Genomic DNA, 14,197 nt, shown 5'->3' on the forward strand with positions numbered 1-14,197 from the left:
AGATAGATAGATAGATAGATAGATAGATAGATAGATAGATAGATAGAGTAGATGATTGATGATAGGTAGATACATAGATAGGTTATACATTCATACATGCATATATAGATGATAGATTAGATAGATAGAGATATATAGACGATAGACAGACATATAGATTGTAGATAAGATGAAACATAATGATAGATGGTTGATGACAGGTTGTAGATAGATTACAGATGATTGATAATAGATGATAGATAGATAGATACATAGATACATAGATGTAAAAAATTATTCACTGTTCCTGATCTTCCTGAAAAAAACAAGCACAAAGGCATCAAGAAGGACTCTGGATCAAACAGTACTCATTTCCTCAATAAAAAAAGAGAAGGTGTTCAGGGGCAGGAGAGCTCTAAATTTAAGAGCAAAATTTAAAAGGCACTTATTTATGAAACATATGCAGTCTCTACTAAATAAAACCACCACCAACAGTTTAATATGACACATGAATATACTCTGTTTGGCCAGTTTTATATTAAATTGAAATCAGTAGCAGAAGCCCTGCACTTACGAGCCCCTATGCAGACGCAGTCCCCAGACACTGTCCCTTGAGCCCTAATGATGAAAGACAGAGGTGGAGAAACTCAAAGGACAGTGGGTGATACTTCTCATAGATTGCCTTGTCCACACGGCAGATGACTTGCCTGCTCTGTGACAGACCCAAGTCACAGTCACTTCCAAATTGAGCCCCTTAGCAACTTGGCGTATTGAAGGTTAATTTTCTGAGGTGTTGATTAAATAAAAGTCATGTGCTTTCATACACTAGACGACTTGGAGACAGAGGTTCTATTTTGACAGTGGAAATGAAGGCTTCCTTTAGTTCTTGGCATCAGCAGCTGCCCTCCACTCCCAGTCCCTGTTCCATTCAGAGGTGAGGCCGCAAAAGTACTAAAAGTGTTGGGGTGTTTTTATTAAAAAGTACTTTCAAATACTCTGAAAATCGTGGATATATGTGACTAAATTTTGTTCAATAGAATGTAAAAGATCTTTCAGCTTAGAAAAATTTAAATGTAAATATTCTAGTAAGGTTCTGATTACATTTTCTTGGTGAAAGAACCTTGTTTAATTTAAACTTACCTATGTGAGTTTCTGTAATTCTTTTTGATACGCTTGCCACCTTTCTGAGCCTGACAGAGTATTTCTGTCACACATACTCTCAAGGGTAGGTGAAATAATTTGTTGGTTTGTCTCTAAAAATATTATATCTATTTCGTTAATTTCTAGTAAGTATGTGAGTAGTGGGGTAAATGCTATAGTACATACACAGAGGTCAAAGAACAACTTTGAGAGAGTCAGGTTTCTCCTAATATGCAGGTCTTGGGAATTGAACTAAGTTGTAAGGGTTCACAGCATATGTCTTTTCCTGCTGACTCATCTCTCTATCTCTGAAATTTTATAATTTGCAAAATAGAAATCATGGTATGTGCACTGGAGGTGTTATGAAAATTAAATAGAAGATAAAAAAAAGTGCCAGTCACTTGAATAACACAGACTATAAAGACCTAATTCTATGATGTGACTCTCAAATGTTTCTGACCAGACCTAAATCTCATAGCAATTATTAATTAGTCAATTCTCAAATATTTTAGATGACTTTTAAATCCATTATATCACCATTAACAAGGAATCCTGTTTGGTTATATGCTAAAGAAGGCATGTGTCTTAGTCACATAGCAAGTTTCTATTGCAGTGATAAAATATCATGATCAAAAGCAACTCTTACAATCCTTAGCTCACCCTTTGTCTCTGAAATATGTCAGGGCAGGAAGGCAAGGCCAGACTGTGGAAGCAAACCTAAAGCAGGAAGTATGGAAGAATATGCCTTACTGTTAGATCCTCGTGGCTTGCTCAGCCTATCTTGTTGTTGCACCATCCACAGTAAGCTGAGTCCTTCCAAATCAATCATTAATGGAGAAAATGAATGACTGACTTGCATATAGACAATCTGATGGAGGCATTTCCTCAACTGAGGTTCCTCTTCACAGACAACTTAGCTTGTGTGTAGTCTTATTGAAAAAAAGAAAAAGACAGCATTTAAAAACAAAATGGAACCTTACTCTGATAGGGACTGGGTTCAAACACTGACCACCAACACCAACACTATAGCTACTGTATTTAGAAACTCAAGTACCTATGTCAATGTATTGTCAACTACTAGAAGTCAAAAAAGCTGCCTTTCAGCACAGTGGAACTCTAATTAAACCCTGTTCCATGTGTGACAAATAGGACTGCTATCTAGGCTTTTTGTACCAAAGTAAGGGAACACTGAGATTCATGAATGCCAAGGGAACCTACTTTCTCACATTGCTGCTACCCTCATTGAAACACATAAAAGATAGCCAAGAATCAACAGACCATTTTATTTTGTTGCCCTTCCTTCCTTTCCTCCCTTCTTCCTTTCTTTCTTCTTTCCTTTCTTCCTTTCTTATTTGTTTCTGAGGTAGAATCTCACTATTATTTTTCATATTTTTTTAATTTTTTTTAATTTTTTACATTAATTACATTGTATTTGCTTTGCATCCCAGCTGTAGCCCCCTTCCTCATTCCCTCCCAATCCACCCTTCCTCCCTCATCTCTTCCCTGCCCCTTGTCATGTCCACCAATAGGGGAGGTCCACCTCCCCTTCCACCCAATCCTAGCTTATCAGGTCTCATCAGGACTGACTACAATGTCCTCCTCTGTGTCCTGGCAAGGCTGTTCCTCCCTCAGGGGAGGGGGGGGTCAAAGAGCCAGCCACTGAGTTCTTCTCAGAGACAGTCCCTCTTTCCCTTACTAGGGAACCCACTTGGATACTGAGTTCCCATGGGCTACATCTGTGCAGGGGTTCTAGGTTATCTCCAAGCATGGTACTTGGTTTGAGTATCAGTCTCAGAAAAGACACCTGAGCCCAGATTTCTTGGTTCTGTTGCTCTCTTTGTAGAGCTCCTGTACTCTCCAGGTCTTACTAACTACCTCTTTTTTTATATGATTTCCCTGCACGCTGCCCAAAATTTGGTTATGAGTCTCAGCATCTGCTTTGATACACTGCTAGGGAGAGTCTTTCAGAGGCCTTCTGTTGTAGGCTCCTGTCCTGTTTCTTGTTTTCTCCTTCTTCCAATGTCCTTCCCCTTTGTCTTTCTAAGTGGAGATCGATCCTCTTACCCTGGGTCCTCCTCCTTGTTTAGCTTCTTTAGGTGTACAGATTTTAATGTGTTTATCCTGTCTTATAGGAGACTCCTTTTTAAATGTATAAGAGACAGGCTGATCAAAAGAATCGACTTTAAAGAAAATAAAGTTACTTAGAACTGAAGAAATGAAACAAAACTTTCAAAATGCTTTATTAATTACATTAGAAAATTCCAATATTTTATCCTATGCATAAAACATAATTAAAGTATTGTTAAAAATAGACAAATGTTTATCAAAACATTCATGGAATTACAGATTACATCTTTTAAAACTTATACATTTAGGTGTAGGTATGATCTTTTTTAATAGAATACAAATGCCACAGAAACTAACCCCAAGTATCAACAGGTAAGACTATAAAAAGAAAAAAAAATAGTTTATTACAGAAAAGGAAAAAATCAACAGAGCAGACATTCTACAGCATGGGAGAAAATCATTACCAGCTACATTTCAAACAAAGGGCTAATATACAAAATTCACAAAGAATTTCAGAAGTTAAATACCAAGGAAATAAAACTGACAATCAATGAATGGGCAAGTGAACTGAATAGATAGACACACACTTACACACACACACACATACACATACAGAGAGAGAGAGAGAGAGAGAGAGAGAGAATCAAATGACTAATAACTATTTTTTAAAGTCATCAGGAGAATAGAAATAAAAACTGCTTTGAAATACTACCTCATTTCAGTCGAATGACTATCAACAAATCTGACAATAAATGTTTGAAGAGGATGTGGAGGGATAAGGGGTCACCTTTATTCACTGTTTTACAGAGAGAGGTGCAAATTAATGCAGACATTGTGGAAATAAGTTTGGTGATTTCTCTAAAACTTAAAATTAGAAGTACCATATGACCCTCCTATTTCACTCTTGGACCTACACCCTAACCTAACCCATTAGGAGTCTAGGATTAGACATAGTTCATGCTCTGAAAGAATAAGAATAGATTGATGGAAAAAAATAAAATATTTCACTCTTAAGCAGCTTTATTTGGGGGTACATCATCAGTGCTTTCCAAGTCTTCATCTTTTCTTCCTTAACACAGCCATGGTCTATGTTGTGTTTCCTATACTGCTACCTTCACCATGGAATGGTCTTCATATGCCTGGGTCTCTAAATGAATTGACATTGACATTAAGATGAGATACTAAACAGTTTTTATCAAGCTAAAGAGGATAAAATTTTGAAGAGCAATATGCCAACTTCACTTCATAAGAACCATGAGAACTGATAAGAGAGCACAGCATTTGCAGACATTAGTTGGAACAGTATCCATGTAGCACTGATAGCAGAGGGTCTCCCAAAGATTAATCTTAAACCCACCTTCTTGTACACACCAATGAGTATTTACATATCTGTGCACATGCAGCATGTATCTAACATGAGATCCTGGAACCCTGGCTACAGTACCCAGCATTCCCTAGGTTTTCTCCACCTCTTATCAGACTGTTCACCTCTACCTTCCAACAAGTTTGTTCCAAAACCTGGTTCAGTACTCAGCTTCCTGACTCCCCTATTTAGAATGAATGTTTCCCTACATCCCTAGACATTCTCTATGGTCTTCATTACCTCAGATCTTCAACTGCCACACTGTGCTTACATGTGGCTTTAACTAGTTCTTGGTTTCCCTGGGAGATCTCCAGAACTTCCAAGGCAGCCCTTTCTAGATGTTCTGCACCTTTTCCAAACCTGATGTAAATGAAAACACCAGCAACATTCCATGTATCCTTCCCAGGTCCAGGCTTTGCAAAGACTCGTCTCCTTTACAAATACAGACATTCTCCTTAACCACTGGGAATGTCAGTAGGGTACAGTTCCTGGCAGTAGACAAGTCTTTCTTTCTGGACCTAACTATACCATTGGAGATACTGACACACGGTTGAGCAGATAGATAACACTAGTGACGACAAATCCTACTGAATATTTCCGGTTCTTCTCTCCAACCAAATTGATAAAGGAGCTAACTATGCTGCCCAATTATAGATCATTAAGTATAATTTTTGTGACAGGTCAATTATTTTTGGCATATAACAGAAGAAGAGCTTTTAAAAATTGAATGGAATGGTGTAGGCATAAGAAAACCCTTTTATTTCACCCCTGCCTGTACGACCAGAGAATTTTTTTTTGCACTTGTATCTGATAAAAATGAAAGTTATAAATTGAATTTATGCTGAACTCTGCCTCATTTTAGCAACAAGGACTTCAGACATTTCTGAGCAGTCAATGGGGGAGAAAAAGCCTCATTTGTAAGATTCATTTGCAGTATTCTATGATTTTGTTTAATAAATGTCAACCTTTTAAAATGTTTGTGTAGCTGGGGATGTAGCCCCGTGGAAGAATGTTGCTTGTCTAAAATATACAAGACACTGAACTTGATGTCTAACATCAAGGTTTCAGAAAAAGAGATATTTATGCCGTTTTCTTTGACTACTAATCATGTGGCAATAACTCAGTACACACACACACACACGCACACACACACACACACACACACACACACACAAAAGAATTTAATAGTCTTACCTCACAGTGAAAAAAATAAAAAAAACTTATCTTTTACTTATGGACATATTTTGTACAGAAAATGTTGAAATACATCTTGAGCAAAAAGTACATTCAGTTAAGATAAGATTTTATTAGACTATGAAATGGAAATTAATTCAAGGAGGGAGAAATGTGTTCCAAAGCCCTGCCTATTAGAGGAGGAATTTTTTTGTTCATTTTTCTATGGAGGGTGCTATGAGTGGCATTTTGAGTCTTTGGATTACAATGTTTTAATTAATGAAGCATTTATATGAAACCGTTAATGTTTATAGTACCGTTGAACTGCAGTAACCCACTGTAATCACTTGAATTCATGGCTGTAATTTTCAGATGTTACTTTAAAAAGGGAAGAGAAGTGTGGTGGTTTAGTTACTCAGAAGATAGAGAAAAACACACTGAACTGCATCATGTGGCTTTGCATCACCACATCAGAAGCATTTACCCTATTTTCCCTTTGTTCCCAGTATGTGTAACACAGACAATTGAGACCCTGGGTTGAGATGAAGGACAAGCATCACTTGCTGATTCTGTGTGGTATGTGTAACCCACAAGGCTCAATGTGGGTCATATAAGTATTTTGTCTTTTTCATCTAGGCCATATAAATTAGGTAAAGTCAACACTTGAGGACTCTCCTTTCTTGATGACTAGTGAAAAAAAGGAGTAGGATAAGAGTTTTTTTTCCTCCATTGATCAAAACAACAATAAAAAATGAATCCATTGTAAGTATAGATTCTCCTTGGCTGAGATTTCACCTTGAGGAACATAAGGGAATTTGAAGTTTTAGAAGTGGAAATGGGTTTACTACGTCTGACCTACAAGCATTCTACCTTGTCAACACCATAAGCTGTTGAGTATCATTCAGTGGTTCCCTTCCTTAGCCTGTGGCCAACGGGGAGTTGCTACTCAGTGTTGCTATGCAACATCAAACGAGTGTCTTGGACCACAGCAGGCACCCCAACAGTGATCTACATTCAAAATGTCATTGTAAATGAATGTTTGTCGTTTTTACACCATACTGGATTTAAGACTTTTTAAGCTGAATCATCATAGATCAGGGATTGTCTATTTGAAGAGACTGATGTTTAGGTTTTGACATTTTTCCCCTGATGACCTTGTGAAAGACATATGTAAATGAACTAGAGGGCTTAGAGTAGTTCACTAACTTGAACCACTACTTAGTAGCCCTTAGAATTATATTCTTACACTTGAGCTAGAAATGTTTCCATAGTCCCTATGAGGATTCTGTTGCATTCAAAGCATAGGGTTACATACTTTAAGCAGACAGGGGAAGAATTAGTTTCAAAGGCTGCTCATCTGGAAGGGAACTTAATATGGAATTTATATTAGATGCTTTCACTAAAGACAAAATGTGTTTTCACATTTCTAAATACTTTGCTTTTGAGTTCAAAAGACATATCTTTAGAGAAAAGTAAATTTGCCATCATATTAATTAACTTAAAAATAATGGCTGAATTTCTTTGAAAAGGCTCTCTCTCTCTCATATGCGCGCACACACACACACACACACACACACACACATGCACACACGTGCAGGAAGGATGAAGATGATGCTATACACTCTTAAGAAGCAGAACTAGTTACCAGGCAACAGTGAATGAGTGTTTGCTGTCTTGATTTGAGATTTCAAAGAGCATTCTGGGCCTATCAGAGATTTTAGTGAGATATTAGTGATTGTCAGGACCAACTTGTACTTATTTTACAGACGTGAAAGGAGCATCCAGAGTTCACAGTAGGACTTGAGCTGGAGGGTAGGCTTCAGACTCTGAGTTCAGTTCTATTGAAATTCTGGTGTGAGGGTTGGAAGTTACATGTAGAAAGGGGAGGGCAAAAAGACGCTTCACAGCCAGTGCAACTTCAGCTTCTCCTTTTCTGTTTAGAACTGGTAGAGAAGAAAGCCTTCAACCAGTATTCCATTTAGGAATTATAAAATATATTTTTAGTAAATATACAAAATATTTTATAAAATTTTATATAAAATATATGTTAATATAAAACTGTATATAAGGTTCATGGGGTTAACTTTTGGAGCTAGTCAGAAAAAAAGAAACTTAGGTGGGTAATCATGGCTTGTGGCATCTGAGTCAAACAAAATATTCTCCAACTGGCTCAAATGATCAGAAATTACCTGACAAGTGATGCCAGTGGCCTCAGAGGGACATTTTTACCTCTCTAAAAATCTGTACTTCTTTTCTTCTTAAGAGGAGATCCACAAAACTGTTCATATAGCCTCTGCAGATGTGGTCCTTCCTTAGCTATAGCTCTGCCTACCCTGCAGTCTGAACAAGATTAGTTATCACTGACCTGCCCAGGCCTGGCATCCATGACTCACAGCTCCTTTCAGCACTTGTACAGTTACTATTTCAATTCCCATGTGACTTCTCTTAGGAAACTCAGATAAAGCCCTAAGAGGTTTTTCTCATCTGCACCTGGTTGGCTCTGTCTACATTCCCTCCAGGCATAGATGGTATGATATGACTGTGTCCTAGCTACAGCATGTAAGAGCATCACACATGGAAAATGGAGAGACTGTCTGGGCGAAAAAAAGAACTTTGGCCTTAGCACTCAATATGATATGTTCTTAAAGGGCTTAACATGCAAGTCTTGAATAGAGATATGTCCACATGCCTCTGACTCTCCTGGGGATCCAGGAGCCAGAGAAACCTCTTTGTCCTAGGCAATCACACTTCCTATAGGGCCAACTGAGAAGTGATTGTCAGAGCAGCAGTAGTAACTACTGCAGAGATGAAAGAGGGGACACACAACACTGAATATTTATGTGTCACCTCCTGCATGCAAAGCCCTTTTCAGTCCGGCCTCCCTCACTTCGCCTGTAGAAGTTCATGACAGTTGTCATTCACCACGGTATGACTGTAGATGTTTGCCTGTCTCCTCATAAACTAAGTTGGCTTGAAAACCATGATCCCCGCAGAAGGCATCTGAAAAACACTACCTAGCAGTGTTTCAAAGTAGATACCAAGACTCATAACCAAACCTTCGGCAGAGTACAGGAAATCATATGAAAGAAGGGGAGTTAGTATGATGGGGAAAGGACAGGAGCTCCACAAGGACCAAATATATCTGGGCACAGGGTCTTTTCTGAGACTGACACTCAACCAAGGACCATGTATGGATATAACCTAGAACCTCTGCTCGGATGTGGCCCGTGATAGCTCAGTAACCAATTGGTTTCCCATTGTAAGGGGAACAGGGACTATTTCTGACAGGAACTCAATGGCAGGCTCTTTGACCTCCCCACCCCCCAAGGGAGGAGCAGTACTGTTAGGCCACAGAGGAGGACTTTGCAGCCAGTCCTAAAGATACCTGACAAAACAGAGTCATATGAAAGGGGAGGAGGTCCTCCCCAATCAGTGGAGTTGGAAAGGGGCAGGGAGGAGATGAGGGAGGGAGGGTGGGGTTGGGAGGGAATAAGGGAGCAGGATACAGCTGGGATACAGAGTTAACAAAATGTAACTAATAAGAAAAAATATATCTATTTCTTATCATTCACAAGTAAATGGTGGGACAGATGTTAGAAATACAACAAAATTTCAAAATAAGAAGTAACAAAAAAAAAAAAAAAGAAAAAGAAAACCATGGTCCCAGGTCCCAGTAATAAAGCCTGTTCCACCCCAGGAGCCACCTGGCAGTAGAGATCTGATAATGACATAGCCACCTTGCAGCACTGTGAGGAGCCAAGAAACAAATCTGTTAGTTTTAATTCAAGACTTTAGGCTTTGTTCTTCATGGTTACAAGCTGTTTGTATTCAGCATAGAAAAGTAATTATTGAATTTAATTGACCTGTGATTTAGTTGCTGTTCTATTACTGTGAAGAGACACCATTACCAAGGAAGCTCATAAAAGAAAGTATTTTATTGAAGGGTTGCTTATCATTTCAGAGGGTTGGTTCATTTGCATCATGGTGGGGAGCATAGTATCAGGCAAGCAGACATGACACTAGAACAATAGTTGAGAGCTTTTATCTGACGCATAGGCTGCAGGCAGAGGGAGACTGGGTCTACTGTGGGCTCTTCAAACCTCAAAGTCTACCCCAGTGTCACACCTCCTCCAAGGAGACTACGCCTCTTGAGCCTTTCCAACTCCACCAACTGGGACTGAAAGATTCAAATAAATGAGCCTATGGGGACCATTCTCATTCAAACCACAACAACCTGTTTGTTTAGTGATGGTGGCAAAAGTCAAGGCAAGACATGCTCCAAAAACTAGCCCCATCCACACCCACGAAAATAATTTCAGTTGCATTCAGTTGGCCACAAGCAAGCAGGAGGAATGTGGAGGTTGGGAAGAAGGAGTCCACCAGGAGTGGGAGGAGACTGAAAGTGGGAGGGGTATGAAAGAGGGTAGTGGAAAGTTCAAATGATCAAAATACATGTATGAAGTTGTCAGGTAGTAAAACAACTTAAAAATCATAATGTGAGAATGCATGGAGAGGACCTAAAATCCCAGCTCAGATGATGCTCATAGACTCAGTCTCCAAGTGGGTTCCATAATAAGGAGAACAGGGGCTTTCTCTGGCATGAACTGAGTCACTGCTGATCATCACCTCCCCCTGGGGGGGAAGGGGGGGGCGTGCAGCCTTGCCAGGCCACCACAATCAGTCCTGATGAGACCTGATAGGCTAAGATCAGATGGAAGGGGAGGAAAACTTCACCTTTCAGTGGACTAGGGGAGGGGCATAGGGGAAGAAGAGGGAGGGAGTGTAGGAGTGGGAGGAGACAAGGGAAGGGGGCACACCTGGGATACAAACCGAATAAATTGTAATAAATGATAAAAAAAAAATCTCAATGGGGACTGAAGAAATAGTTCAGGTAATAGTCAGTGAAATTTTGTTATACAAGCATACGGACCTGAGTCTGATGTGTAGAGCCAAGTAGAGCAACAAGAAAGTCAAAGGATGAAAGAAATGAATGGCAGCCAGCAGATTGCTGGCTGCCACCCTGGAGTCTGATAATGTGGCTTCAAGGTATCAGAGCTCCGAATGGGGATTGATGTCTGGAATGAGTACCATAGGTGCTGATTCAAAGGCTGTATGTGAGACTAGAGAAGCATCTCAAAGCTTGTCAGGCTATGTGTGTCCGTGTGCATTAATTACTTTTCTCATGCCTGTGGTGAAATTCTTGAAAAACAGAAGGGAGGAAGAGTTTGTTTTGGCTTACAGTTCTAGGCTACAGCCATTGTGGTGGGGAAGGCATGACAATGTAGCATGGGTTACCTGATCAGAACTCAGGAAATAGAAATGAGTGTCGGTGTCCAGCTTACTATTTTATTAGCCAATCCAGGCCCACAGAATGGTGTTCCCCACACTTATGGTGGGTCTTCCCACCTCAATTATTCCAATTTTTCCAATCTAGGAATTCCTTCACAGACATGTCCTAAGGTTTGTCTCCTAGGTGATATGAGCCCTGATCAACTTGACATTAGCCATCACATACAGGTAGTGTCTTTCCTGTCAAGTTTTGCAGCTGGGCATAGTGGTGCACGCCTGTAATCCCAACGTTGAAGAGGCAGAGGCAGGAGGATGTTGAGCTACAGGATAGTCTGAAAGAAACTCGGAGAAACAACTCCAGCAGTTCGCTGAAATTCCGTGCATTGCCTTTTGCATTTGTGCCTGTCCCAACCCCCTCTCTGTAGTTCTCTGTTTGCTTTGAGCTCTTTTTGTGAATTTTGTATTCTTATAACTGTTCAATTGGAATGTTTTTTTATTCTTCAAGATCTCACATAAAACAACACATGAAGGGATCTCCTCCTAGTGTATTAATTACATGCTGTTAGTTGCTGGTGAGATGTAATGTCTAGAGTCGACATGCAGTGTGGTTCATATGAGTCCACAGTAATATCATTGGAGTGTGCACTTGTACACATCACAAATCCTGGGGCTACTTATGTGGAGAAGAGAGACTTTGAAATACAGTACATGGTTCTAGCCTCAAACCTTAAGATCTAGAATCTATATCTACTGACTCAACTGCAACTTAAGCATACAACTAGTCTAGAGCAGCGGACTCCTATCCTGCAAACTCTGGCTTTGCACATAAAGCTTCCTGAAACTGGGGAAGAGAAAAGGTGGCCTCTGACCATTGATGCTGAACATGTCTTCAGTGAACAGGATGACTATAGTATTCCTTATAAGGTCTCACTGGAGACAACTCTAAATTTAGTAGAAAATCACACACAGTTCTGCACACTAACCCCCTGTGGGCATCAACCGCTGGCACTTGCGTTCTGATACTTTTTAATTTTACCTTCCCTTCCAAACTCATCTCTTACATAAAAAAAATTACATTGTTTCAAATATAGAGCTCATCTCTTCCTTACAAAACAAATTACAATGTTTCAGTATAAAAATTAGGACAGCTCCAATAGTTGATGAAGAATGTCATTAATATGTAGACCACACTTCCAGCATCATTCTATGAGGATGATGCTCAGAAGTTCCCATTCCAGGATGGTCTGTTTCTGTTTATTCTTAATGTTTTCATTTGCTTGTTTGTTTTTAAAAGTTGTTTTTATATTTTTGAAATTATAATCCATTTCTCCCTTTCCTTTCCTCCCTCCAAACCCTTTTATATACCCCCTCCTTGTTCTTTTTCAAGTTCATGGGACCATTTTTTTCATTAATTGTAATATACATATGTGTGTATGTATGTATGTAGATAGATAGATAGATAGATAGATAGATAGATAGATAGATAGATATAAAGTCATTTTAATTCAGGAGTCAGAATGCAAACAATTGCCTTCATTATCACTAGTTTGAATAGTTAATCACTATAATTGCCTAGAGGATGCATGTTTAAAGGGCTAATTAAGGGTTTGAAAATGTAGCACCTCAGTGGGGCACTTGCCTAACTTGTGCAATGCTGAAGTTAAATCCCCATCACCACCAAGATAGATAAACAGAAGGCTAACCACTCAAGTGCCCAGTTTTTTTAAGGGAAAGTTTGCATTCAATTATGTATACACATAAGGCTCCTTGAAAGTTCAAATGTTTCCAGAGAATGCTATTGGTTTGCCAGAGGGTCTTCATTATTTGTAAATTCCTGAATCATGAATTTCAGAGCCAAAGGGATGTTGCCCTAGTTAGGCAGCATGACACCCCCATGTGGCTTTTGTTGACCTGTCTTTGTATGTCCTCTCCAGTGAGTCTGCCTCTGGGGCCTGGCAGCCACTACAGCATGGGTGGAGTCTCACAGGTTCCACTGGAGGCTGAGGAGACAGCATCTGTAGGCAGCTGTTTTGCATCAGAGGATACAACCGAGGACTCAGGGGTGATGAGCTCTCCCTCAGATGTCATCTCTCTGGACTCACAACAAGACAGCATGAGATCCAAGGATAAATGGTCCACTGACCAAGAGGACTGCAGTGACCAGGACCTGGCTGGAACTCCAGAACTGGGTCCCCAAAAGAGCCCGTCATGGGGGAAAAATAGCTCTGGGAATTTAATTCTCAGGTGAGTCACGGAACGAACAGCTGGCGGTAATCACCTAACTCGCCTCCTTGTTTTCAATGACAGAATTGTTTGTCGGGTGACCACCAAATAATGATCACTGATATCTGAGTGCCAGGGACCTTCCACAGATTTGTCCCCACCCTAATTTGCAGCTTTTTAACTCCAGTCCTGTCTTCATGATGTGTGTAGACATGAAGATGCTTGCAAGCAATGCATTAGAATGCTTAGTGAACCTTGACACAGGATCCAAAAGCACTATAATTGTGGTATACTTTCTATTCAATTTAAAAAGTCATCCTTGATATATTGTCCATACGTGTATCTTTTTTGCACATTAATATTAAACCAGGTTGTTCCAAGTTTTCAGGACTGGAAATGATAAGCAAATTACATGTATGTTTCTGTCTAATATAGAGTTTCCAAGGGGGAAAATTTCCAAGACTACCACAAAAATTCATCAACTACATGGAATATCAACAAATAGATTCTGTGTCTGTGGCACCCTGTCATCCTACTTCTACACAAGTGTTTGTGGTCAGTAGACATTCTAAGCTTTGCTGATCCCGTGGGTATTGGATGGTATCTCAAGTGTATTCAATTTACAGTCTCTGGATAAGTAAAGATAACCATATTATATGTTTAATACCAATTTCATCTTTATGAATTATTTCTGTATACTTTATCCTTTAAATGTCTATTTTGCCATTTCTAAATTAGTAATTTCTTCAGTGGCTATCTGACCATGAGGAGTCTCTAAATCTGCAGCTTGAATTTAACTTTGTTATATTAAATTGTACAGTAATCTCCTTAGGTCTTATGGTTGAATGTATTTGTGCCTTCCAAATATACACAGTTCCTGCATATTTAAGAAATCATTCTTATTACCTTAAGGACTAAATTGGCTGAGATGCTATTGCTTTCTCACATCAGGGTGCTTCTCTA

General features: G+C 39.5%; 1 protein-coding gene across 4 annotated transcripts in view; it reads left to right on the top strand.

Annotated features, from left to right (window-relative positions):
• Cobl (cordon-bleu WH2 repeat protein) overlaps nucleotides 1-14,197 on the top strand; it is a 244,038-nt gene that overhangs the window by 199,027 nt on the left and 30,814 nt on the right. For all 4 annotated transcript variants that reach the window (XM_055623924.1, XM_055623926.1, XM_055623925.1 and 1 more), the window contains one exon: nucleotides 12,946-13,255. In XM_055623924.1, coding sequence (XP_055479899.1) covers nucleotides 12,946-13,255 — 310 coding nt within the window. The remainder of the gene's footprint in view (nucleotides 1-12,945; nucleotides 13,256-14,197) is intronic.

Source organism: Psammomys obesus, unplaced genomic scaffold (genome assembly GCF_907164565.1).
Source record: "Psammomys obesus unplaced genomic scaffold, mPsaObe1.curated_primary_1811, whole genome shotgun sequence".
Classification (NCBI taxonomy): Eukaryota; Metazoa; Chordata; class Mammalia; order Rodentia; family Muridae; genus Psammomys; species Psammomys obesus.